The 25,631-nt window shown below is 44.8% G+C and overlaps 1 protein-coding gene across 1 annotated transcript; it reads right to left on the bottom strand.

Moving 5' to 3' along the window:
* Positions 1-13,701: 13,701 nt before the first annotated feature.
* On the bottom strand, positions 13,702-16,124 carry LOC125549658 (protein O-glucosyltransferase 1). The gene is made up of 4 exons (XM_048712978.1): positions 15,727-16,124; positions 14,749-15,543; positions 14,603-14,667; positions 13,702-14,507 (listed from the first exon to the last, which is right to left on the bottom strand). Exons 1-4 carry the CDS (start codon positions 15,856-15,858, stop codon positions 14,039-14,041), a joined length of 1,461 nt encoding a protein of 486 aa, XP_048568935.1. The 5' UTR covers positions 15,859-16,124; the 3' UTR covers positions 13,702-14,038.
* Positions 16,125-25,631: the final 9,507 nt, after the last annotated feature.

Raw genomic sequence — 25,631 nt, 5'->3', positions numbered from 1 at the left:
TAATCCGATCTTAGTTTCCATTTATCTTTTCGCTCGTTAGTCGGAATCAGGCGATTCAAGCGCCTAGAGTTTCATCTCGAAACCCTCTTTCCGTTTAACCAACTCAAACAAGTTTTCTCTACTGTAAAATTTGACCTAGTTTCAGATTAGTAAACGAAGCTTCTTTCTTTCGCTGTTTGAGTTTCGTTGCTCCGTTTGATTTGTTTCTTTTTGCGAACCGGAGTTCTTAATTTGATATTTCTGGTCAGCCTCTTTTATTTGAGTTTTTCTTGTGCATCGTTGCTTGTTACTTATGTATGCTATTGTTTGCTTGCGATAGAACACCGGGAGTGCGAAGCGTCCTACTATGAGTCCCTAGGTTTCGCAGATCGTCAGCAAGGCAAGTAACACTTTGATCATACCCTTTTATCACCCAGTTTTTATGCATTAGTTCCAATCCTCAAACATTGCATGATTAGGACGTCATTAACTTGTGGGTTGGGAAGTAGTTGATGAGTTAGAACCTATTGCCCTGTTACATTCAAACCCTTGGGAGTTACTCTACGTGTTGCTTATATTAGTATGCTATGCTATGCTCGTAGACGTGGTTTGGGTTTGAGTGAAATCCATGACAGATGTGAGATTGTTAAATTAACGGTTCAACTTAAGTGGCGACTTAATCAAACAACTGGGTGGATTGAGGCACCTGGAGTACCCAATGTTGCCTATATTTTTTGGAAATCCCGGAGTACCGGTGTGATCTTCCTATGGACCGCCACCCAGGCTCAAAAGGGAACCGAGATGATTCATGCTAGAAACTTCCGTGTGCAGCCACAAGCTATCATGGGCTCTAGCATAGTTGAGTAAGTTACGTGAAGCTCTCGAAGAGGCAGATCAGCAGGAAGTGGGATGTAGGTTTGGTATGGTCTGTCCGGAGTAGAGAGTTAATGTTTCTGGAAGACTGTGTCTCGGTCATCCGTTTCTCAAACACCCTATAGTGCGAGAAATCCAACGGAGGAGATCGTGTCTTGTGGGGAAAAGTGCGCAAACCTCTGCAGAGTGTACAATCTAATCATGGTTAGCCGTGTCCCCGGTTATGGACAATTCTTGAGTATCTAGTACTTGGGTTATCACATGTATCTCATCATGTTTAACTAATATTGTTGGGTTGTTAATCACTTTAATTGGGATTGAGTTGGAGGAACCTTCTCAATGATGTTTCAACTACCATGATAGTAAAATTAAAATATATTCCTTTGTTGTAGGGAAAATTGGCTTTCGCAAAAACTATAAACCATAGAGCTTTCCACCAGCCATATATGCATATAGTGATAGCATTATTCTGTTCTTGCTCTACTGTGTTATGTTGCCAGCATATTCCATGTGCTAACCCGTTTTCGGGCTGCAACGTATTATGTTGCAGACTTTTCAGACGAGGAGTAAGGTTCGTTAGGTCGTTGCCGTGCAGCTCAGCTATGCCGTTGGAGTTGATGGACTCACTTTATCTTCCAAGCCTTCCGCTGTTATCGTATTAGATGGCCTTACGCCATATTATTGTAATAAGTTCTCTCTTGAGACATTCGATGTAATAAGTGTGTGATTGCTACTCTGTTATAAATCCTTCGAGTACTGTGTGTGTCAGCATTACCGATCCAGGGATGACACTGAAGCACAGAGACTTGACCATCTGAGGTCGGGTCGCTACAATTTTTGGGACTAACCTATTAACCGGAGGCCCAGCCTAGAATTGTTGTTTTTTGCCTGTTTTAGGGTTTCGAAGAAAAGGGATATCAAACAGAGTCCAAACGGAATGAAACCTTCGGGAATGTTATTTTCTCAACGAACAAGACTCGGGAGACTTGGACCCTACGTCAAGACACAAAATAGGAGGCCACGAGGTAGGGGGGCGCGCCCACCCCCACCAGGTGCACCCTCCACCCTCGTGCGCCCCCTGTTGCTCCACCGACGTACTCCTTCCTCCTATATATACCTACGTACCCCCAAACGATCAGACGGAGCCAAAAACCTAATTCCACCGCCGCAACTTTCTGTATCCACGAGATCCCATCTTGGGGCCTGTTCCGGAGCTCCGCCGGAGGCATCGATCACGGAGGGCTCCTACATCAACACCATAGCCCCTCCGATGAAGTGTGAGTAGTTTACCTCAGACCTACGGGTCCATAGTTATCAGCTAGATGGCTTCTTTTCTCTTTTTGGATCTCAATACAATGTTCTCCCCCTCTCTTGTGGAGAACTATTCGATGTAATCTTCTTTTTGTAGTGTGTTTGTTGAGACCGATGAATTGTGGGTTTATGATCAAGTCTATCTATGAATAATATTTGAATCTTCTCTAAATTCTTTTATATATGATTGGTTATATTTGCAAGTCTCTTCGAATTATCAGTTTGGTTTGGCCTACTAGATTGATCTTTCTTGCAATGGGAGAAGTGCTTAGCTTGGGGTTCAATTTTGCGGTGCCCTTTCCCCGTGACAATAGGGGCAGCAAGGCACGTATTGTATTGTTGCCATCGAGGATAACAAGATGGGGTTTTCATCATATTGCATGAGTCAATCCCTCTACATCATGTCATCTTGCTTAAGGCGTTGCTCTGTTTTTAACTTAATACTCTAGATGCATGCTGGATAGCGGTCGACGAGTGGAGTAATAGAAGTAGATGCAGGCAGGAGTCGGTCTACTTTTCTCGGACGTGATGCCTATATACATGATCATACCTAGATATTCTCATAACTATGCTCAATTCTGTCAATTGCTCAACAGTAATTTGTTCACCCACCGTAGACTACTTATGCTCTCGAGAGAAGCCACTAGTGAAACCTATGGCCCCCGGGTCTATCTTCATCATATTAATCTCCTACTACTTAGTTATTTCCTTCGCTTTTTTACTTTTCCTTTATTTTACTTTGCATCTTTATCACAAAAATACCAAAAATATTATCTTATCATATCTATCAGATCTCACTCTCGTAAGTGGCCGTGTAGGGATTGACAACCCCTATTTGCGTTGGTTGCGAGGATTTATTTGTTTTGTGCAGGTACGAGGGACTCGCACATAGCCTCCTACTGGATTGATACCTTGGTTCTCAAAAACTGAGGGAAATACTTATGCTACTTTGATGCATCATCCCTTCCTCTTCGGGGAAAACTAACGCAGTGCTCAAGAGGTAGCACCCGTGTCAAGAGGTATGAGACCTCTGACATTACTTTGCCTACAAGATGGAGGAGAATAGCTCAACGAGTGAGCATGTGCTCAGAATGTCTGAGTACTACAATCACTTGAATCAAGCGGGAGTTAATCTTCCCGATAAGATAGTGATTGACAGAGTTCTCTAGTCACTATCACCAAGTTAGTAGAACTTCGTGATGAACTATAATATGCAAGGGATAACGGAAATGATTCACAAAGCTCTTCGCAATGCTAAAATTGGCAAAGGTAGAAATCAAGAAAAAGCATAAAGTGTTGGTGGTTGACAAGACCACTAGCTTCAAGCAAATGGGCAAGGGAAAGAAAGGGAACTTCAAGAAGAATGGCAAGCAAGTTGCCACTCCCATGAAGAAGCCGAAAGCTAGACCCAAGCCTAAAACTGAGTGCTTCTACTGCAAAGGAAATGTTCACTCGAAGTGGAACTGCCCTAGATACTTAGCGGATAAGAAGGATGGCAAAGTGAACAAAGGTATATTTGATATACATGTTATTGATGTGTAATTTCATAGTTTTTATAGCAAACCCCCTCGGTATTTGATACTAGTTCATTTGCTAAGAGTAGTAACTCGAAATGGGAGTTGCAAAATAAACAAAGACTAATTGAGGACGAGGTGACGATGTGTGTAGGAAATGATTCCAAGGTTGAAAAGATCACCATCGGACACTCCCTTTACCTTCGGGATTAGTGTTGAACCTAAAATAAATGTTATTTGGTGTTTGCGTTGAGCATAATATGATTGGATCGTGTTTATTGCAATACGGTTATTCATTTATGTCAAAGAATAATTGTGTTCTGTTTACATGAATAAAACCTTATGTGGTCATACACCCAAGGCGAATGGTTTATTGAATCTCGATCGTAGTGATACACATGTTCATAGTATTGAAGCCAAAAGATGCAGAGTTGATAATGATAGTGCAACTTATTTGTGGCACTGCCATTTAGGTCATATTGGTGTAAAGAGCATGGAAACTCCATTCTGATGGACTTTTGGAATCACTTGATTATGAATCACTTGGTACTTGCGAACCATGCTTCATGGGCAAGATGACTAAAACTCTGTTCTCCGGAACAATGGAGCGAGCAACAGAGTTATTGGAAATCATACATACTGATGTATGTGGTCCAATGAACATTGAAGCTCGCGGCGGATATCGTTATTTTTTCACCTTCACAGATGATTTGAGCAGATATGGGTATATCTACTTAATGAAACATAAGTCTGAAACATTTGAAAAGTTCAAAGAATTTCAAAGTGAAGTGGAAAATCATCGTAACAAGAAAATCAGGTTTCTACGATCTGATCATGAAGGTAAATATTTGAGTTATGAGTTTGGACTTCATTTGAAACAATGCGGAATAGTTTCGCAACTCACACTACCTGGAACACCACAACATAATGGTGTGTCCGAACGTCGTAACCGCACTTTATTAGATATGGTGTGATCTATGATGTCTCTCACTGATTTACCGCTATCGTTTTGGGGTTATGCATTAGAGACAGATGCATTCACGTTAAATAGGGCACCATCTAAATCCGTTGAGATGACACCATATGAACTATGGTTTGGCAAGAAACCAAAGCTGTCGTTTCTTAAAGTTTGGGGTTGCGATGCTTATGTGAAAAAGTTTCAAACTAATAAGCTCGAACCCAAATCGGAGTAGTGTGCCTTCATAGGATACCCAAAAGAAAGTGTTTGGTACACCTTCTATCACAGATCCAAAGGCAAGATATTTTGTTGCTAAGAATGGATCCTTTCTAGAGAAGGAGATTCTCTCGAAAGAAGTGAGTGGGAGGAAAGTAGAACTTGGTGAGGTAATTGTACCTTCTCCCGAATTGGAAAGTTGTTCATCACAGAAATCAGTTCCAGTGATTCCTACACCAATTAGTGAGGAAGCTAATGATGATGATCATCAAGTTACTAACGAACCTCGTAGGTCAACCAGAGTACGGTCCGCACCAGAGTGGTACGGTAATCCTGTTCTGTAAGTCATGTTACTAGACCATGACGAACCTACGAACTATGAGGAAGCGATGATGAGCCCAGATTCCGCAAAATGGCTTGAGGCCATGAAATCTGAGATGGGATCCATGTATGAGAACAAAGTATGGACTTTGATTGACTTGCCCGATGATCGGTGAGTCATTGAGAATAAATGGATCTTCAAGAGGAAGACGGACGATGATAGTAGTGTTACTATCTACAAAGCTTGAATTGTCGCAAAACATTTTCGACAAGATCAAGGTGTTGACTACGATGAGATTTTCTCACTCGTATTGACGCTTAAAAGTTTGTCCGAATCATGTTAGCAGTTGCCGCATTTTATGAAATCTGGCAAATGGATGTCAAAACTGCATTCCTTAATGGATTTCTTAAAGAAGAGTTGTATATGATGCAACCATAAGGTTTTGTCAATCCTAAAGGTGCTAACAAAGTGAGCAAGCTCCAGCGATCCATCTATGGACTGGTGTAAGCATCTCGGAGTTTGAATATATGCTTTAATAAAGTGATCAAAGCATATGGTTTTATACAGACTTGCGGTGAAGCCTGTATTTACAAGAAAGTGAGTGGGAGCACTACAACATTTCTGATAAGTATATGTGAATGACATATTGTTGAGCAGAAATAATGTAGAATTTTCTGGAAAGCATAAAGGAGTGTTTGAAAGGAGTTTTTCAAAGAAAGACCTCGGTGAAGCTACTTATATAATGAGCATCAAGATATATAGAGATAGATCAAGACGCTTGATATATTTTCAATGAGTACATACCTTGAAAAGATTTTGAAGTAGTTCAAAATAGAACAGTCAAAGAAGGAGTTCTTGCCTGTGTTGCAAGGTGTGAATTTGAGTAAAGACTCAAAACCCGACCACCGCAGAAAATGGAAAGATAATCAAAAGTCATTCCCTATGCCTCAATCATAGGTTCTATAAAATATGCTATGTTGTGTACCAGACCTATTGTGTACCTCACCATGAGTTTGGCAAGAAAGTAAAATAGTGATCTAGGAGTGGATCACTGGACAATGGTCAAAAATATCCTTAGTGGAATAAGGAAATGTTTCTCGGTTATGGAGGTGACAAAGAGTTCGTCGTAAAGAGTTACGTCGATGCAAGCTTTAACACCGATCTGAATGACTCTAAGTCTCGATCTATATACATATTAAAAGTGGGAGCAATTAGCTAGAGTAGCTCCGTGCAAAGCATTGTAGACATAGAAAATTTGCAAAATACATACGGCTCTGAATGTGGCAGACCCATTGACTAAATTTCTCTCACAAGAAAAACATGATCACTCTTTGGGTGTTAATCACATAGCGATGTGAACTAGATTATCAACTCTAGTAAACCCTTTGGGTGTTAGTCACATGGAGATGTGAACTAATCACATAAAGATGTGAACTATTTGTGTTAAATCACATGAAGATTATTGACTGTCGTGCAAGTGGGAAACTGAAGGAAATATGCCCTAGAGGCAATAATAAAGTTGTTATTTATATTTCCTTATATCATGATAAATGAGTATTATTCATGCTAGAATTGTATTAACCGGAAACTTAGTACACGTGTGAATACATAGACAAAACAGAGTGTCCCTAGTATGCCTCTACTTGACTAGCTCGTTAATCAAAGATGGTTAAGTTTCCTAACCATAGACATGTGTTGTCATTTGATGAACTGGATCACATCATTAGAGAATGATGTGATGGACAAGACCCATCCATTAGCTTAGCATAAATTATCATTTAGTTTTATTGCTATTGCTTTCATCATGACTTATACATGTTCCTCTGACTATGAGATTATGCAACTCCCGAATACCGGAGGAACACCTTGTGTGCTACCAAACATCACAACGTAACTAGATGATTATAAAGGTGCTCTACAGGTGTCTCCGATGGTGCTTGTTGAGTTGGCATAGATCGAGATTAGGATTTGTCACTCCGATTGTCAAAGAGGTATCTCTGGGCCCTCTCGATAATGCACATCACTATAAGCCTTGCAAGCAATGTGACTAATGAGTTAGTTACGGGATGATGCATTATGGAACGAGTAAAGAGACTTGCCCGTAACGAGATTGAACTAGGTATTGAGATACCGATGATCGAATCTCGGGCAAGTAACATACCGATGACAAAGGGAACAACATATCTCGTTATGCGGTTTGACCGATAAAGATCTTCATAGAATATGTAGGAACCAATATGAGCATCCAGGTTCCGCTATTGGTTATTGACTGGAGATAAGTCTCGGTCATGTCTACATAGTTCTCGAACCCGTAGTGTCCGCACGCTTAACGTTCTGTGACGATTTGTATTATGAGTTATGTGATTTGATGACCGAAGTCTGTCCGAAGTCCCGGATGAGATCGGAGACATGACGAGGAGTCTCGAAATGGTCGAGATGTAAAGATCGATATATTGGAAGGCTATATTCGGACATCGGAAAGGTACCGAGTGATTTGGATATTTTTCGGAGTATCAGAGAGTTACTGGAATTAGTATTGGACCTTAATGGGCCATACGGGAAAGGAGAGAAAGGCCGCAAGGGTGGCCACACCCCTTCCCCATGGACTGGTCCGAATTGGACTAAGGGGGCGCCCCCTTCCTTCCTTCTCCTTCTCCCTTCCTTTTTTCCTATTTCATGTGGGAGGTGGAATCCTACTAGGACTAGGGAGTCCTAGTAGGACTCCACACTTTGGGCGCGCCCTATGAGGACCGGCCTCCTACTCCCTCCATCCTTTATATATGTGGCCAGGGGACACCCCATAGACACACAAGTTGATCATTGATCCCTTAGCCGTGTGCGGTGCCCCCCTCCACCATAATCCACCTCGGTCATATCATCGTAGTGCTTAGGTGAAGCCCAGTGACGGTGCATCATCATCACCATCATCACACTGTCATGCTGACGAAGCTCTCCCTTGACACTCAGCTGGATCAAGAGTTCGTGGGACATCACCGAGCTAAACGTGTGCAGATCGCGGAGGTGCCGTACTTTCGGTACTAGGATCGGTCGGATTGTGAAGACGTACGACTACATCAACCGCGTTGTCATAACACTTCTGCTTACGGTCTACGAGGGTACGTGGACAACACTCTTCCCCTCTCGTTGCTATGCATCACCATGATAGATCTTGCGTGTGCGTAGAAAATTTTGAAATTACTGCGTTCCCCAACAAGAATGTCATGCAGCTGCGTCTCCGGCCCGCCCAGGACGAAAAGCCCATTTTCTGTCATGACTTTTTTTCATAGAAGTAGGAGCCCACCACATCTATGACGATACCGGGTTTTGTCATAATTATCGTCATAGAAGTGTCATAAGCATGACAGAAAAAAATTCGTTCGGACCAAAATGTCATGGATGTGTCTTTTTTTCTAGTGTACAGATCCTGCTAGGATCGGCTCGCTTCCTTACCTTCTGCGCTTGTTGAGTCAAATGCAAAGACCATTGCTCATTTTTCACTACACCCGAGCGCCGATGTAGCACACCACTAAAGATGCGACGATCTGATCCTTGCTCACTTATCACCGTATGCAGATCAAGATATGACGCGCACCAAGGGGGTGATGACCTAACCCTTGCCCATTTAACACCACACCCAGGTTTTGATATGCCACATCGCTAAGGGTTACACCTCGATGATGTTGTGATGGATTTCATCTCCATAAGAGTGTCTGAGTTTTTATGCTGGCTCGCTAAGCCTATCACAATCATCCTCCTTTACCCCATCTTGGGATTGCCTATGTTGATACAACACAGGCAAAGTTAAAAAGCATTCATTATCAAGTGACTAAATAGAACAGCTATATGAAAATAAAGAAATTACAGTGAAAACCTTGGACCAACTGCCTTCTTCATCTCAAATGGGCCAATGTCGCGCCGTCACAAGCTGCTCCAACGCTGGAGCTAGCCTTGCATCGTCGACCACGGAGGGCAAGTGAGATAGTGGAAAAGTTGTCACAACCAAAAGAATCATAGTTCTAAGAATCCAACCCCCATTTAATCCTGCATGCCTCACACCGGCACTGGAGGGAACACTAATGCATGGGTGAGGTCAGAGGTCACGGTCACAAAGGGGAGATGGCTCTTCTACACCAACTAACCCCACGAACCCTAGCCTCACCGTCTAGCACAAACGATAGGAATTTACATGCGAATCAAGATGCTGCCATGGACAACACCATCGAGATCGAAAGGCTCAAGAAATACTTATTTGTTAGGCAAACGCCGCCACCCCCATCGATGACACATGGCTAGAGGCGACTTTGTTGTACACCGTCGCCGTCGCCAGAAGGGCCGAAGCAACGGATAGCGAAGAAGTGTCCGAAATTTGTTTATTTAAAGGAGATATTTCATTAATTACTAGCTACTCCCCGTAGTTCGTGAACCGCGATAACTAACTAGAACTACAAAATGAAACTCATTGCAACGTTCACAAATGCTCAAAAGTAAGATGAGTCCCTATACAATGGAAGCAGCAAATAGAATAAAAACTCCTCGCCCACACCATTTCTACAAATTTGCCTAGTAAGTCACATCGACTATGGTTTGAATCATATCCAACACCGTCGATATTGCTTTCCATTGCAGGATCAATGAAACAACCTTACATATACCTTGACCGGTTTTGTTTCTCAGAAGAGAAATATAAGAAAACCACTTTGTTCAGAGGCCCAAGGCCTCTACCTAAAGACCCAAAATTTGGAATACTACATCTCCATTTAGTAGATCAGGACCTTCACACACCCACACCCATAGGGCTGGCCGAGGAAGGGGCGGTGACCTACCGACAAAGGAGAAGTGGCGGCGCGACGTGTCCAAGTTCGCCTCTCGCTAGGGTTAGGAGAGGAGACGACTAGGGAAGGTGAGGCATGTTTCTGAGTTCCTGAAGTCATTTTTTACCAAAGTTTTCACAATTTTGAACATGTGCACCTAATTTCTTTCTCATATCAATGATTCCAACTCATGAGTGTTACTGCTCTGATACAAACCAAAGAGATTGAAAGGTGAATGATTTGCTTGGCAAAAGAACGTGTTTAGCAGTTTAAAATGGGCAGCGCTACGCATCGGCCGGCGGATAATCTGAAAACTTCCGCCGCCTTAATAGCTATTGGATAGCGTGTCAAGTAGTTGTCGATCTCTGCAACAAGCTCAATGTCGCGCTCATCTCTCTGCAACAACGGTCTTGTTGCAATCTTTCTCGGACCTTTTTTGACTTTGATTTCTTCAACTGGAGCCTTGTTGCGCCCAAGCTTCTAAAACAAGGACGTTGTTGCAAAACTTTTTCGAAGCGCGCTCATCTCTCTGCAACAACGGGCTTGTTGCAATCTTTCTCAGACCGTCTTTTTCTCTCTTTGAATTTTGTAATAGGAGCCTTATTGCGCTAAGGCTTCTACAACAAGGAAGTTGTTGCAAAACCTTTTCAGACATTTTTTCCTCCGATATCTGCAACATGAGTCTTGTTGCACTCAATCTTGTGCAACAACAACCTTGTTCTGGAACCTTTTTAGACCTTTTTTTCGTTTGATTTCTGTAACAGGAGTTTTGTTGCATAGAGCCTTCTGCAAAAAAGAGTTTTGTTGTCTTTCCCTGCAACGGAAAGGAGAACGTGGGCATGGATGTGGAGGCGAGCGTGGTTGCGGGCGATTGTTGAGCACCACCGGTTTCGTGTGTAGGACCACTGGACGTGTGACGTGTGATGGAGGCAACGGAAGCTTTGCTGAAATCGGCAGGCTGATTCAAACCGTATCCCTTTGAGGAATGGCAGGGCTTCGACTTTGAAAAGTCGATTTTTGTCTTGAAAGGAATTTTTTTCATTCATTTACCGGCTACTCCACATAGCCCAACAACCGAAATAGGTGACCACAGCTTCAAAAACTCATTACAACACCAACAAATGCACAAAAGGAAGATGATGCACTAGACCATGAAAGGCGCAACAGAATGACAACTCTCCACGAAAGCCATCTCTGGCCATCTGCCTAGTAAGAGCATCTCCAATAGCCGCCGAACGCGTCGCGCGCTAAAACTACTTTGTCGCGCGCCCATCGCCTGATTTGGCGCGGTGGGCAGCGCTGGCTCTAGCAGCCGCGCTAAAATGCAGCGCGCGCAGCTCCAGCAATGCGCAAAAATGCAGCGTGCGCGACTCTCGCACAAACAACATATACATTTCAAAACAGAAGCAAAAAGATCAAACACAAACAAAAATAAATCAAAATAAATAGTTCAATTTCGTTATTACAACTCAAACAAACAGTTTACCGTTCAATACAACAAATAGTGCAATAAACAGAACAAATAGTTCAACAATACAATATTTGATTAGAGGGGGGCGGACGCGCGTGAGGGGCGGCGGTGACTAGAGGGGGGCGGAGGAAGCCGCCGCGGCGCGGGGATAGGCCGGGGAAGCGCCAGAACGGTCGCCGGATGGCGCGGGCAGCGGCGGCGCCGCGCCTGGAGGGGGGTGAGTTGCGAGCGAGCGCGCGAGAGTCTAGCACGCGGAAGCGGGCGCAGCAAATAAGCGGCGCGCGATGGAGTTTCGGCCCGCGCGCTGAACTAGATATGCCGCGCGCATGGTTTTTACGCGCCCGCTGGAGCCACTATACCAGTTGCACGCGTTAAAATGGGCAATTTTGTGGCGCGGCGCTAGTTTGACGCGGCTGTTGGAGATGCTCTAAGGCGCACCATCGTGATCTGAATCTCCCCCTGCATCATTACTCACTCTGTGCATTTAAAACCGAACCGAAAAACCATACCGAAAATAAACCGAACCGAACCAATTTTATGGTTTTTATGTTTTCTGGTTTCGGTATGGTATGAACTTTTCATACCGATTTGAACTTGGTTTTTGTGATATATACCGAAAAACCGAACGGTTAACCGAATAAACCAAAGTAAAAAATAAATTTATATTTCTTGAGATGAACAACCATACAAGTTGTCATTTTTCTTGTACATAAGTCAAATGCACTACTAAAAACGTAATTTTTTTCTTGTAACATAGTCATTTTTCTATTTTTAAAATGCTAAGCACGTCCATAACTATCAACAAATGAATCAATGCATGCATATATACTTATATATATATATATAGTCATATACTATTTGTGTACAATAGTATGTGTTTTGATCATAAATTTGCTAATTATTATTACCTGGAATCTTAAAAGTGCACGCGCACTTTTTCGTAGCAATCGGCGGCCGGTTTGTTACTCATATGTGTGTCTTTTTTTGTCAGCTAGTGAATGTTTTTGTTAGCATTAATTGCATACAGACAAGTCTGGAAAACAGATTCACGTACATTTATTTTGGTCTGTTCAATTTTTAAAAAGTCATATCTTTTAAACCACACGTCGGAATTCAGATCCTTTTCATTGTTGGATTCATCGTGACAAGATCTTCGAAACTAGATCCCCTATGGGTATGTTTCGACGAAATTTTTTTGATGTCAACTTTGGTGCTATATGGTGCAACTAAAGTATTGTATTGTGCAACTTTAATATTACATGGTGCAACTTTTTTTTAAAACCAACTTTAGTACTACATGGCTTGTAATTTAGTCTAGTTGCAAACACATTTATGTTTAGTTGGCTTATAATGTAGTCTAGTTGCACACACATTGATGTTTAGTTGCCAAAAGGACTAGTTGCACACACATATGCTCAGTTGGCTTGTAATTTAGTCTAGTTGCACACATATTGATATTTAGTTGGCAGGACACTAGTTGCACACACATATACGCAATTGACGTGGCAATGTACTCTAGTTGCACACACATTGCTATTTAGTTGGCAGGACTAGTTACACACATATATGCTCAGTTGGCGCGGCAATGTAGTCTGGTTGCACACACATTGATGTTTAGTTGGCATGACTACTGGCACACACATATGCTCAGTTGGCGCGGCAACGTAATCTAGTTGCACACACATTGATGTTTAGTTGGCAGAAGGACTATTGACACACACGTATGCTCAGTTGGCGCGGCATGTAGTCTAGTTGCACACATATTGATGTTTAGTTGGCAGGAAGAATTATAGTTCGTCGAAACATCTCCATGTGGGATCTATTTTTGAAGAGCACGTCGCGAGGGTTTCAACGGTGAAAACGAATCTGAATTTCTACACACAGATTGAAAGTTATGCCTTTTTAAAATTTAAAATTGCCTAAAATGGCAAGCCGCTCGTTAAGCGTCCCAGACGGCTGTGCACTGGCTAGACACATCCTTATTATTAAGTCATTTCCAAATTCACGTCAACTTTGGTTTTTATGGTATATACCGAAACCATGTCGAAATAATTTGGTATATACCGAAATCGAACCGTATTTTAATTCCATACCATATTTACCGAAGTATTAATACCGTACAAACTGAAAAACCGTATAAATCGAACCATGTAAACCGAATAAACCGAACGCACAAGGTGAATCATTACAAGCGAAACGGCCCTACGAATCACCTTTGTTCAGTTTTGCTTCAAAAAGAATCAAAATAAATCAAATCACCTTGTGCAGAAAACACAAAGCATTCACACTTTTATTAGAGACTAATCCGCATCAAAACTGTGACGTGCCCAGATTAGAACTACACTAGTATCCATCCCTCTACCGCTACCCGGCCCCATTCTGACCCATCCCCTCTCACTCTCAGTCAATGAAGGCTTCCAAATCAGCCGCGCCCACGAGCGTATCATCATCCTTGATAATGGCTACGACTACAAGTCAATCCATTGCGCATCGCATGCACCTTTACCCTGGACGCACGGATGCTCAACCTTCACTCCGCATTGATCCGAATCTCCTTACGTGCGGCTTAATTTGCTTTGATCATCAGCCGTCGGACGGCGGCATGGAGCACGGCCCGGCGGTGGCGGGGTACGCGGCGGACGCCTCCAGGAACCTCCTCTGGTGGTCGTCGGCGAGGCAGAGCACGGAGCCGGCGCAGGCCTCTTGGGACGAGTGCGGCGGCGCCGGCCGGAAGTCGAGCAGCGCGGCGTACTCGGTGAGCAGGTGCAGCATGTAGTCGTAGACGGTGTCCATGCCCAGCTCCTGCATGAGCCGCTGCCCGCGCTTCCCGACCCGCTCCGCCTCCTCCGGGTGCGCGTTGCCCCACTCCACGGCGTCCCGGATGGACTCGCACGTCCCCACCGTGCTCACCGGCCAGTGGTTCACCCGCGGCTCCAGCCCCCGGCTGAAGAAGTCCTGGTACAGCGGGTCGATCAGCAGCGCCATGGACCCGCACGACAGGATGTACTTGAGGCTCACCGACCACGCGAACCCCTCCGCGTAGATCTTGTACCTGCACCGCCCCCCATCATAAACACGTTAGCCGCCATGGATTGATGGATGGATGCTTGGATAGAGATAGACGAAGGCGATTTACGAGTGATTTACCGGTGCGTGCACTGGCTGGAGAGCTTGGAGTTCTGGTACCCGGACTTGGCCTCCTCCTCCCAGTTCTGCATACAAATGTGATTGTTCAGCTCGATCTCGGCTCGCCACATGTGCATTCAAATGGATAGAGATGGACGACGATTTACTTGGCGCATGATCTCGGCTCGCCACAGGTTGGTGTCGTTGCAGGCGAGCAGCGCGAGGCGGAGGGGCGACGCCACGTCGGGGTTGCCCTTCCAGTACGCCGTGGGCACCCTGTCCGGCCAGCGCACCCGCCTGGAGCCCTGCTTGATGCTCCTGAACTCCCGGGTCCACGGCTCGATGTGCGTCTCCGGCCAGCCCCAGAAGGACCAGTCCGGGAACGGGATGTCAAAGTGGTCGCGGGTGGTGCAGTACCGGAACAGGGGAGGCGGCGGCGGCGCGCCCTCGCCGGTGTGCTCGGTGCGGTTGATGGCCGGCCGGTCCATGCAGTCGAACATGAGGTCCACGTCCGGGACGCGGCCGGGGTAGCGCCGCATGAGCTGCAGCAGGCTCCACACCGTGAAGAGCGCGCGGCTCTGGACGCAGGCGTAGTAGAGGTCCACGTGCAGCCGCGTCCCGCCGCCCGTGATGGTGACGCGCATGGACGCGCGGTGGCGGCCCGACTCGACGAGCGCGCGCGTGATGCCGCCGCCGCCGCCGTCGCGGCGCCGCCAGGGCGCCAGGTCGCGGCGGATGGCGGCGAAGTAGGACGGGCACCGCCGCGGCCTCGACGCGTTGGCCGCCACCGCCGCCGCCGGCTTCGGCTGCGAGAGCGGCGGCAGGCAGGAGAGGTAGGAGGCGCACCGCAGCGCGGCGCGCGGCGGCGGGCGGCCCTTGTCGTGCGGGAACGGGTGCCACGGCGTCGGCTCCAGGTTGTGCCCCAGCAGCGTCCGCGTCCGGGACAGCGCGTCGTCGTACGCCTGCGACATCAATCACCGTGCCGAGAAACCATGGTCACCATCGACGTGGATGCATACATACACGAAAGAAATCGGCATTGTTCGTCGTGATCAATCTCGAGAAAACTTTCCAATTCGATCCGATTCACAGGGAACGGAGCGCGAAACCAAGAAATGCAAGAATCAACGGCGGGGACGACGAACCGAGTGGAGGACGGCGATGACGATGACGGCGGAGAAGGCGGCGATGGTGGAGACGACGAGGGAGGCGAGGGGAGGGTACCGTCCGGGGCGGGCGGCACGGCCGCCGCCGCCCTCCGGCGTGTAGCCGCCCATGGAGCACGCGGGTGGCCGGAGACGGCGGAACGAGCGGACGTAGCGCGAGTGCAAGTGGAGGAGGAAGTGGGAGGTGACGAGTGCAGGTGTGGACTGATAAGATCCCGCGCCATTCTTGGCATCCTCCCCTCAAATTGTGCTACTGAAAGCCGATCGATCGATCGACTGCTATCTGCTGCATGCCACAACCATCCAACGTTTTCTCTGGTTTTCTTTTGAAAATTTGTTACGAGGGTGAGGTTTACCTGGTCCTAGCTCCAACCACATCACTTACCATAGAAAATATTCAGTATTTCTTTTAGAGATAAATCTTGAGTAGTTGCTACAAAAAGGGAGAGATGGAGTCCCGGCTACCCAAAGGGTATGCCCGCCTTCTTTATCAGTAGTTTCTTTTTTGAGATGGTGTACCCGCCTTCTTTATCATTATCAATGCAAGAACGTTTTTCTACTTTAATTTAATGGGTCCTATATATCATTATTAATGCATCATCACGATGATACAACTTACTACTATATCATGTCCGGAAAAAGGATCAGATCGAGGATCAAATGGGCACCGAACTTCAATCCTCATGGCGCCCATGCCGTGCTTGGCATGTGTATTCCATTATTGGCATGGGATGATCTCATTGCTTGACACAAATGAGAAGAATAGAGTTTTCTTGGTTAGGGGTGCATATGGAATGACATTCCACGAGTGCAATCATGTTGCAGATACAGGTCTACATAGTGGAGCTCCTGATGGTGGGGGGAAACTGTGGAACCTAATATGGCAGACTAACGTTAAGGGCAGAGGCACCAACTAAAGTTAATTGCAAAAAACCGCCACATTTGAGGCATCGATTGCAAAAAACCATCTAGTCCTTAATTTTATGCAAAAATCACCGTGTTTCCAGTAAACTTTTTGTAAAATGCACTGGTCAGGTGATTTAGTCCATTTAATCACTTTCTAACACATGGGACCGGACTGTATGGAGCTGACTTGGCAAAATAATCACACAGAGACCCCCTAGTAGATTTTTAAAAAAGCAATCAGCCCCCTGAACCATGCCCGGTAGAGCCCGCTGCCTCGATCCCATCGCCGACCCCCGGCGCCACTCCGGCGATGTCGCCGCCGCCGACAAGCACGTCGCCGTCGTGATCTCCTCGCCCCGCCTCTCTCTCCCACGTCGTCCTGCTAGGGCCGAGTTGCGACGCGTGGGGAGAGGATCCCTCCTATGCGTGCTCGCTGGAGCTCAGGGTGCGTGGTCGCGTGGAGGAGGTACGCCGCCTCGCCGGAGGGCATGGGCGTGTGCTCCCGCGGGAGGAGGCAGATGAGGGAGGACCACTCTGTTTCTCCTCTGCTCACCGGAGTCCGCCGCCTCCCACCCGACCTGCAATGCCCCAGCCACCAGCGCCTTCCCCCTACCTGCCTTGCAGCCCCGTCGGACGACTAGGAGCGACGGTTTCCGCGCCATGGACTAGACGCAGAGGTCGGGGTAGCCGGATCTGGCCGTGAGTGGACGTTGCGCACCGGCGGCGCCGCGGTCACGGCCATCCCCGTAGGAACGCCAGGGCTCTGCAGCTGTCGACCACCACCTCCTCCTAGTTCTCCGCCGCAGCCATAGCCATCTCTCCCCCGTCGGGACGGCAGGTCCAGGCCGTAGCCGTCTCCACCCTCGCCGAGAATGGCCGTGGTGCTGTATCGCGGGCACACTAAGCAGGAGGCCATGGTGTTATGTCGCGGGCGCGCCCACTAGAAGGACGAGCATAAGGGTCGTGCCACTGTGCCACGGGCGCGCCGACCTGCTCACGGTCGCCGTCCACGACCGAGACGCGCTCGGGGACACGCACGCCGCGCTCGCCAGCTCACTCCTGTCCATCTCCTCCTCGCTCCACCCTCGCTGGGAATGGCCGTGGCGCCGTGTCATGGGTGTGCCGAGCAGGAGGCCATGGTGTTGTGCCGGGGATGCGCCGACCTGCTCGCGGTCACCGTCGGCCACCGCGACTCGCACACCGCGCTCGCCGTCTCACTCCTATCCATCTCCTCCTCGTCTCCACGTCCGCCCGGTCGGCGGCGGCGACGGGAGCCAGTGGGGCCGGCATGGGCGTGGTCGGGTGGGTGCGGTTGCCTCCTGGGACCAAGGGGTTGATTGCTTTTTATTTTCAGATTTAGGGGGGTGTTTGTAATTTTGTTTGCCCAGTCATCTCCTTACAGTCTGGCCCTACTTGTTATAAAGTGATCAAACGGGCCAAAACACCCCATCAGTGTTTTCTGCAAAAGGTGCACATAATTAGGGACTAGGTGGTTTTCTGCAATCGATGTCCCAAATGTGATGGTTTTTTGCAATTAACTCGCACCAACTAACTCGATAGCAAACACATAACATGCATGTGATCTGCGTTAAGGTTGATCCTCCTCGAGAAAATGTCCAAGGGAAGACTTCAAGTAAACATTGCCCCACCAACATCCAATCAAGAACATATATGATTAGGGAAGAAGACGCTGCTAGCGCAAGTCCACAAAATTCGACATGCACGCACCATGAATTTTTGGTTCGGAAAACTCGCATCTGACCTGCAGGAGTGTGCTATAGACCATCATCTTGTTGTGCCCGACAACAACACGCAGACACATCGATGAACCGGATGGCGCCTCAAATACGGGTCCGCTATAGACCATCATCTTGGGCTTCTTTGTCTAGAGTCATAACAAGAGCCCCTAGACAAAGAAGCTCAAGAAGTTCCAGAGTATTCATTTACTTAAATGTGATTTTCTATTATAGACATATATAAGAGAGGAGTGAAGATATATTGGAGATAGAGAGAGACAATTTTAAAATATAAGTATTACGTAAACCAGAAACTCTCAGATACTTCATAGACACTAGAATAAGTATTGAATATGAGTTTTTCATTGGATTTGTTGAAATATATAGTTATTAATTAGGCTGTAAATTAAGCAATTCTACCTTATCAATTGCCTAAATTTGTGTGTGTTATTTTCCTTCTCTAAAATTGACTTGTTTTTGTATATATTAAAAATCGTCTTGTTAGAGCATCTTTAACCAGACCCCTCAAACAATCATCACATGTCCGGGTGGATAATCCAAACATGGCCCTAACTGGAGAGAATAGAAAAATATAACCTAACACGGCCTTCAAATCCTTCTCATATGTCCGGTCCGTCCTTGAACCTTCAAACTCAGCTCATATATGGGGAGAATATAAAATGCAGGCGTCTGGGCAGTCCGTCACGTCAGACACGGCCCATACTTGATCACATTATCTTTTTCTTTATTTTTTTTCTATTTCTCTCTTCATCCGCACTAATCATATGCATGTGATCACACAATTGCCTATACAGACAAATGTGGGTTAAAGTGAAGATACCCAACTGATGTTTGAATGCGTCCGCGGATGTATAAGGGGCCAAATTAGCCAAGTCTGGTTGGAGATGCTCTTAACAAGCCTGAACTCGACCCTCCTTTGAGGTCTAGTGGGTATGTACGGTAAAACCTACAATGCAATCATATGACTACTTTTTGTAAAAGTCGGCGGTATCGTGTGTACACTGTGCACAAGTCACATGCATGCATGCTCTTCTTTCTTATCTCATTTCGCTATCGCACGATACATAATAGTTGTAAACAATATGTGTTCCAACTTCCAAGTACATGTCCGTCTCATTTTTTGCTATTTCCATTACACGTGTCGAAAAATTTATATATATACATTGCGAAGAGGCACTATAAAACTTGAAATTTGAAGTCTCCACAAAAATGTGCCAGAGCGGCACCCTTTCATAAAAAAGCTACGGCAATACACATTAATAGGGTAACATCATATTTGCGCGCAATCATGTAAAAACCATATTTGTGCGAAATTAAGACATCATGTACGTAGTATAGTATAATCAATTCGTTTGGGGGTGGTGTAGTTGCCTGTGGAAAAGAAGCAGCACAAGCACCCGATGTATTCGTGGATCAATGCGGATAGTATCTTGCTACATTGATTAGCCAAGCATCTTGTTCTCTCGTGGACCAGGGAGCGCCTTGTTCTCTTGTCGCTGCAAGTTGCAAAGGCAGCGTCGCCGTCGCCGCCTGTAATGATTTGGATGCGCACAAATGATGGTCCAGACAGCGTCGCCGTGGAGCTCACCATGTCACGGGAGCAAAAGTTCACTACTGCTTGGCAACATTCTAAATGTGTGTTTTTTTTCAAAAAATAAAATAAAAATTGAAGCTTTAGGTTATTGCAGATTTACAAACCGTTCCTTCATTTTCAGTTAGGTATCTATTTGTTAGTTTTCGCCAAAAAAATAATCCATTTGTTAGGAAACAGAACAAACATCGCTACTGTTATCAGGTAAAGATGATCCAGAATGCAAATTTAGCCTTAGCCTCGAACCCTCTATTTTTGAATCAACTTATATACAAAATTACTTATGAAAATTTAAAAGGAAAGAAAAGGAACATATTTGCCAATTCACGTCTACATAAAAATTAGCTATGTCACATCTAAGTTCTTCACCACACGATCAAGTGATCCATTTTTTCGTGCAAAACTGTTGATCACACACTTGGTTTCAGCTGTGTCCCGCGTCTGTGCATTTCGTTTTCCTTGTCAGACCGTTTGGTATCGCGTGTGGTCTGTTTTTGTTTCTGCATCTGTGTGTTTGGGTTTTATATGGGCCCAATGTTGTGTTTTTATGTTGGCTGTAAATTTACATTTTTTTTCAAGAGAGGCCCATGTAGGCTACTTTTTAAATGGGATTCAGGTCACTTTTTGTTTTCCTTTCTAGTAAGTGTAGGCATACTTCATGTAGATTTATTACGTTTAATTTCCCTTTTTAAATGGTATTTTTCCTTGCATGAAAACAATATCTGACACCCACGGGGATGTTCTTTTTCTGTAGGATTTTTCGTAATTTTTTACAACCAGTTACATGTGTAGATGTGGTGCACAACTGCACGTATCACAATCCGCATGCAACTGTACGTGTCCCATCTATCATACAACTGTAAAGGAAATACACGTGCAACTTTATCAGGGAAGGTGGGGTGTTTTCATTTTTTGGATTTGCTAATTCTCATCTAGCAAATCCACCCTCGACTTCCACTCGCCCCACCTAGGTGCATATTCATTCTTCACATGCTAACCTGCTCGTCATGTAGCAAATCCACCATCGACTTCCACTCGTCCCACCCAGTTGCATATTCATTCTTCACATGCAACCTTCCTCACTGGTGTGCGCGAGGCCACAGGCCACAACCTCCTTTTTTTCCTTCTGTTTTTCTTACTTTTTTATTTTTTTGTTTTCTTTTTAACTTCTGTTTATACTTTAAATATTGTAAACAAGTAACTTACAAAAAACACTTTACATAAAACATATGAAAAAATGTTAATAAAGCATTAAAAATCTTTTACTGTGTACAAAAGATGTTTCTCATGTATACGAAAAATGTATACAAAAAATATACAATTCCTATGCTTTTTTTAATCATATATTTAAAAAATGTTAGTGATACATTTGAAAAATCTCAATCAAGTATTTCAATTTTTTAATCAAGCCTTTGGAAAAATAATAAACATGAATAGAAAAAAATGTTTATCATGTATGCGAAAATGTGTAAAACTAATACAATTTTGTATGAGAAAATGTTGTTCATGTATTAACAAAATGTTGAACGTGCATAAAAAATGTTCCCGATGCATACGGAAATTATTCAACATTAACTAAAAGGGGACATAATATATATATATATATATATATATATATATATATATATATTTCCTTAGAAAAAATTTAAACATGTATTTAAAAATGATCATGATCTATACAAAAAATGTAGAGTATGTGTAAAAAATCTTTATTGCCATAAAAGATGTTCATGTGTATTTAAAAAAATGTCGACCTTGTATTCAAAACTTGTATTTAAGGAAAAATATACATCATTTATTTTTTAAAATTCCAATGTGTATCAACAAATGTTTTGTGAGTACACTAAAATATATTGTGGATAAAAAAAGTAGGCATGCATTGAACTAAAAAATAACCGATGAAAAACCGACAAAGAAACAAAGGAAACTACAGAAAACAAAAAAAATAAACAAATAAACTAAAGGAAATCAATGAAAATGAATGAAAACAATGAAAATTGAGAAATAAAAAAACAAGGAATTGAAGAAAACTTAAAATAAATAAAAACTAATGCAAAAAGAGGAAAAACGCTAGTGAAAACCATGAAAAAAAGCAAAGAAAACTGAAATAAATTGTAGAAAAAGACATAAACAAAACAGTGAAAACTAAGAAAGGAAACTAAGAAAATCGGTGAAAATAGTAATGAAAAAGGGGAATAATGAAGAAAACCATGAAACCAAAAGAAAAAAACAAAAGAAAAGAATACCACAGAAAACCGAACCAAAAACTAGTACAATGATTTTCTTGAGCAAGCGAGGAGAAGATACGAGCAAACTTCTAGACAGCCAGCCCAAAAACGAAGCGTAGAAGAGTTTCTTCAAGCGAGCAAAGTGACAAGTGAGATATAGCTCAGACGCAAAAAGGCAAGAACATAGGAAAATGCTAGGGAGACGGGTAATAGAAAAATTGATGTTAGTTTTAGATTTGCAATAGTTAGTTCTCATCTAGACGAGTTCTAGATGGACCAAAAATAAATAATAAAAACAATGGCGATGTTGTTTTTCTTTTTGTTTTCTACAAGAAAGCATCAGCTACCTCATTTTAACTTTTTTCTTTAGAGAAACCTCATTTTACCTTGAAGGGTGTTTTTCTCCAATTACTAAACCCAATATAGTTACTTTTCCATATTATGCTGCTAGACCTATTGTCAATTCACCGAGCGTGGTAAGCCATCTCAAACAACAAATAACAAAGGAGCAGCTAGTTTGAGGGTGCCCTCCCCCCGAGGGGGAGGGGGCTCTTTTCGTAGCGCGGGAGCACCTCAACGATGCCACGTGTCACGCGCCAGACGCTTTCCCACCCAAACTGCTGTTTTTTTGGGTTGTTCTAATTTTTTTGCCTGTCAGAAGCGTGGAGCACGATTGTGCTTTCATGTGAAAGCATAGTTGTGCTTCTCGCACAACTATGATTCCCTGAACAAGTAAATGAAGGAAATATGCCCTAGAGGCAATAATAAAGTTATTATTTATTTCCTTATATCATGATAAATGTTTATTATTTATGCTAGAATTGTGTTAACTGAAAACATAATACATGTGTGAATACATAGACAAATAGAGTGTCACTAGTATGCCTCTACTTGACTAGCTCGTTGATCAAAGATGGTTATGTTTTGAAAGGATCGATATGGTTGACTAGAGGGGGGTGAATAGGCAACTAACAATTTTTAACTTTTCTTTACCAAATTAAACTTTGCATCAAAGTAGGTTGTCTATATGTGCAACTAGGTGAGCAACCTATATGATGCAATGACAACAAACAAACAAGCAAGCAAGAGAAGTAACACTAAAGAGCTTGCACAAGTAAAGTTAAGAAATAACCAAGAGTGGATCCGGTGAAGACGAGGATGTGTTACCGAAGTTCCTTCCTTTTAAAAGGAAGTACGTCTCCGTTAGAGCGGTGTGGAGGCACAATGCTCCCCAAGAAGCCACTAGGGCCACCGTATTGTCCTCACGCCCTCACACAATGCGAGATGCTGTGATTCCACTATTGGTGCCCTTGAAGGCGGCGACCGGACCTTTACAAATAAGGTTGGGGCAATCTCCACAACTTAATCGGAGGCTCCCAACAATACCACGAAGCTTCACCACAATGGACTATGGCTCCGTGGTGACCTCAACCGTCTAGGGTGCTCAAACACCCAAGAGTAACAAGATCCGCTAGGGATAGGTGGGGGGATCAAAAAACTCTTGGTGGAAGTGTAGATCGGGGCCTTCTCAACCACTCCCGAGCAATCAACAAGTTTGATTGGCTAGAGAGATAGATCGGGCGAAAATGGAGCTTGGAGAATTAATGGAGCTTCAGAGGGAAGAGGTAGGTCAACGGGGAAGAAGGGGACCCCCTTTTATAGTGGGGGCAACAATCCAACCGTTGCCCCACAAAACAGCCCCGCAGAGGGCGGTAGTACCGCTTAGGGGGCGGTACTACCGCTGAGCCAGCGGTACTGCCGCTCCAACTAGCGGTACTGCCGCGCCGAGGAGAGAAGTAGGGACCTAGACCTAGAGCGGTACTACAGCGGTGGTAAGGGCGGTACTACCACTGAGAAGCGATACTACCGCCTCTACTGCCGCAAAATCCGACATGAGAAAAAGAGCCCTCGAGTCGAGGCGGTAGGAGCCAGACAGGCCAACGGTAGTACAGCTGCGGAGTCACCGGCGGTACTACCGCCACGGAGCGGTACTGCCGCTTGTGACCCCTCAGCGGTACTACCGCTGGGTAGCACGGTACTACCGCTGGGACCCAGACAAGACACAAAAGAGAGAGAAGATCTCTCCATTGAAGTGGAAGTCGAGGCGGTAGGGCCAGGCAGGCCAGCGGTAGTACAGCTGCGGAGTCACCAGCGGTACTACCGCTGGGTAGCACGGTACTACCGCTGGGACCCAAACAAGACACACAAGAGAGAAAAGATCTCTCCTTCGAAGCGGAAGAGCTCTGAGGGTGAGAAGCGGAAGTGTACATGTTGATTCCACCCAAGCAATACCACAGCGGACCCCCTCTTGATAGTACGGTGCCCTCTGCGCAACTAGACCACCGAAGGAGAAACGAAAGAGCTACACCGTCTTGAATGACACTCCGAGGGGAGGAAATCGTCTCGTGCCAAGGATGAATCTCTGAAACGCTCAAAGCACACGATTAGTCCACAAACACGTTGTCATCAATCACCAAAACCACATCGAGAGAGATATGCCTCAACATGTTTCCTAACCATAGACATGAGTTTTCATTTGATAAACGGGATCACATCATTAGAAGAATGATGTGATTGACTTGACCCATTTCGTTAGCTTAGCACTTGATCGTTTTAGTATACTGCTATTGCTTTCTTCATGACTTATACATGTTCCTATGACTATGATATTATGTAACTCCCGATTACCGGAGGAACACTTTGTGTGCTACCAAACATCACAACGTAACTGGGTGATTATAAAGGTGCTCTACAGGTGTCTCCGATGGTACTTGTTGAGTTGGCATATATCAAGATTAGGATTTGTCACTCTGATTGTCGGAGAGGTATCTCTGGGCCCACTCGGTAATGCACATCACTATAAGCCTTGCAAGCATTGTAACTAATAAGTTAGTTGCGGGATGATGCATTAAGAATGAGTAAAGAGACTTGCCAGTAACGAGATTGAACTAGGTATTGAGATACCGACGATCGAATCTCGGGCAAGTAACATACCGATGACAAAGGGAACAACGTATCCTGTTATGCGGTTTGACCGATAAAGATCTTCGTAGAATATGTGGGAGCCAATATGAACATCCAGGTTCGCTATTGGTTATTGACCGGAGACGTGTCTCGGTCATGTCTACATAGTTCTCAAACCTGTAGGGTCCGCACGCTTAAAGTTCGTTGACAATCGGTATTATGAGTTTTTGTGTTTTGATGTACCGAAGGTAGTTCGGAGTCCCGGATATGATCACGGACATGACGAGGAGTCTCGAAATGGTCGAGACATAAAGATCGATATATTGGACGACTATATTCAGACACCGAAAGTGTTCCGAGTGATTTCGGAGAAAACCATAGTGCCGGAGGGTTACCGACCCCCCCCCCGAGAGAAATAATGGGCCTTATGGGCCTTAG

This window comes from Triticum urartu, chromosome 1 (genome assembly GCF_003073215.2).
Source record: "Triticum urartu cultivar G1812 chromosome 1, Tu2.1, whole genome shotgun sequence".
NCBI classification, from domain to species: Eukaryota; Viridiplantae; Streptophyta; class Magnoliopsida; order Poales; family Poaceae; genus Triticum; species Triticum urartu.
This window is presented reverse-complemented; position numbering and strand designations above follow the sequence as displayed.

Coding starts and splice junctions, on each gene's coding strand:
- LOC125549658 (XM_048712978.1), bottom strand. CDS start 15,858: ATGGGCGGCTACACGCCGGAGGGCGGCGGCGGCCGTGCCGCCCGCCCC. Junction 15,544..15,726: donor TCATCGCCGTCCTCCACTCG/GTTCGTCGTCCC, acceptor TTGATGTCGCAG/GCGTACGACGACGCGCTGTC. Junction 14,508..14,602: donor TCCAGCCAGTGCACGCACCG/GTAAATCACTCG, acceptor GGGGCGGTGCAG/GTACAAGATCTACGCGGAGG.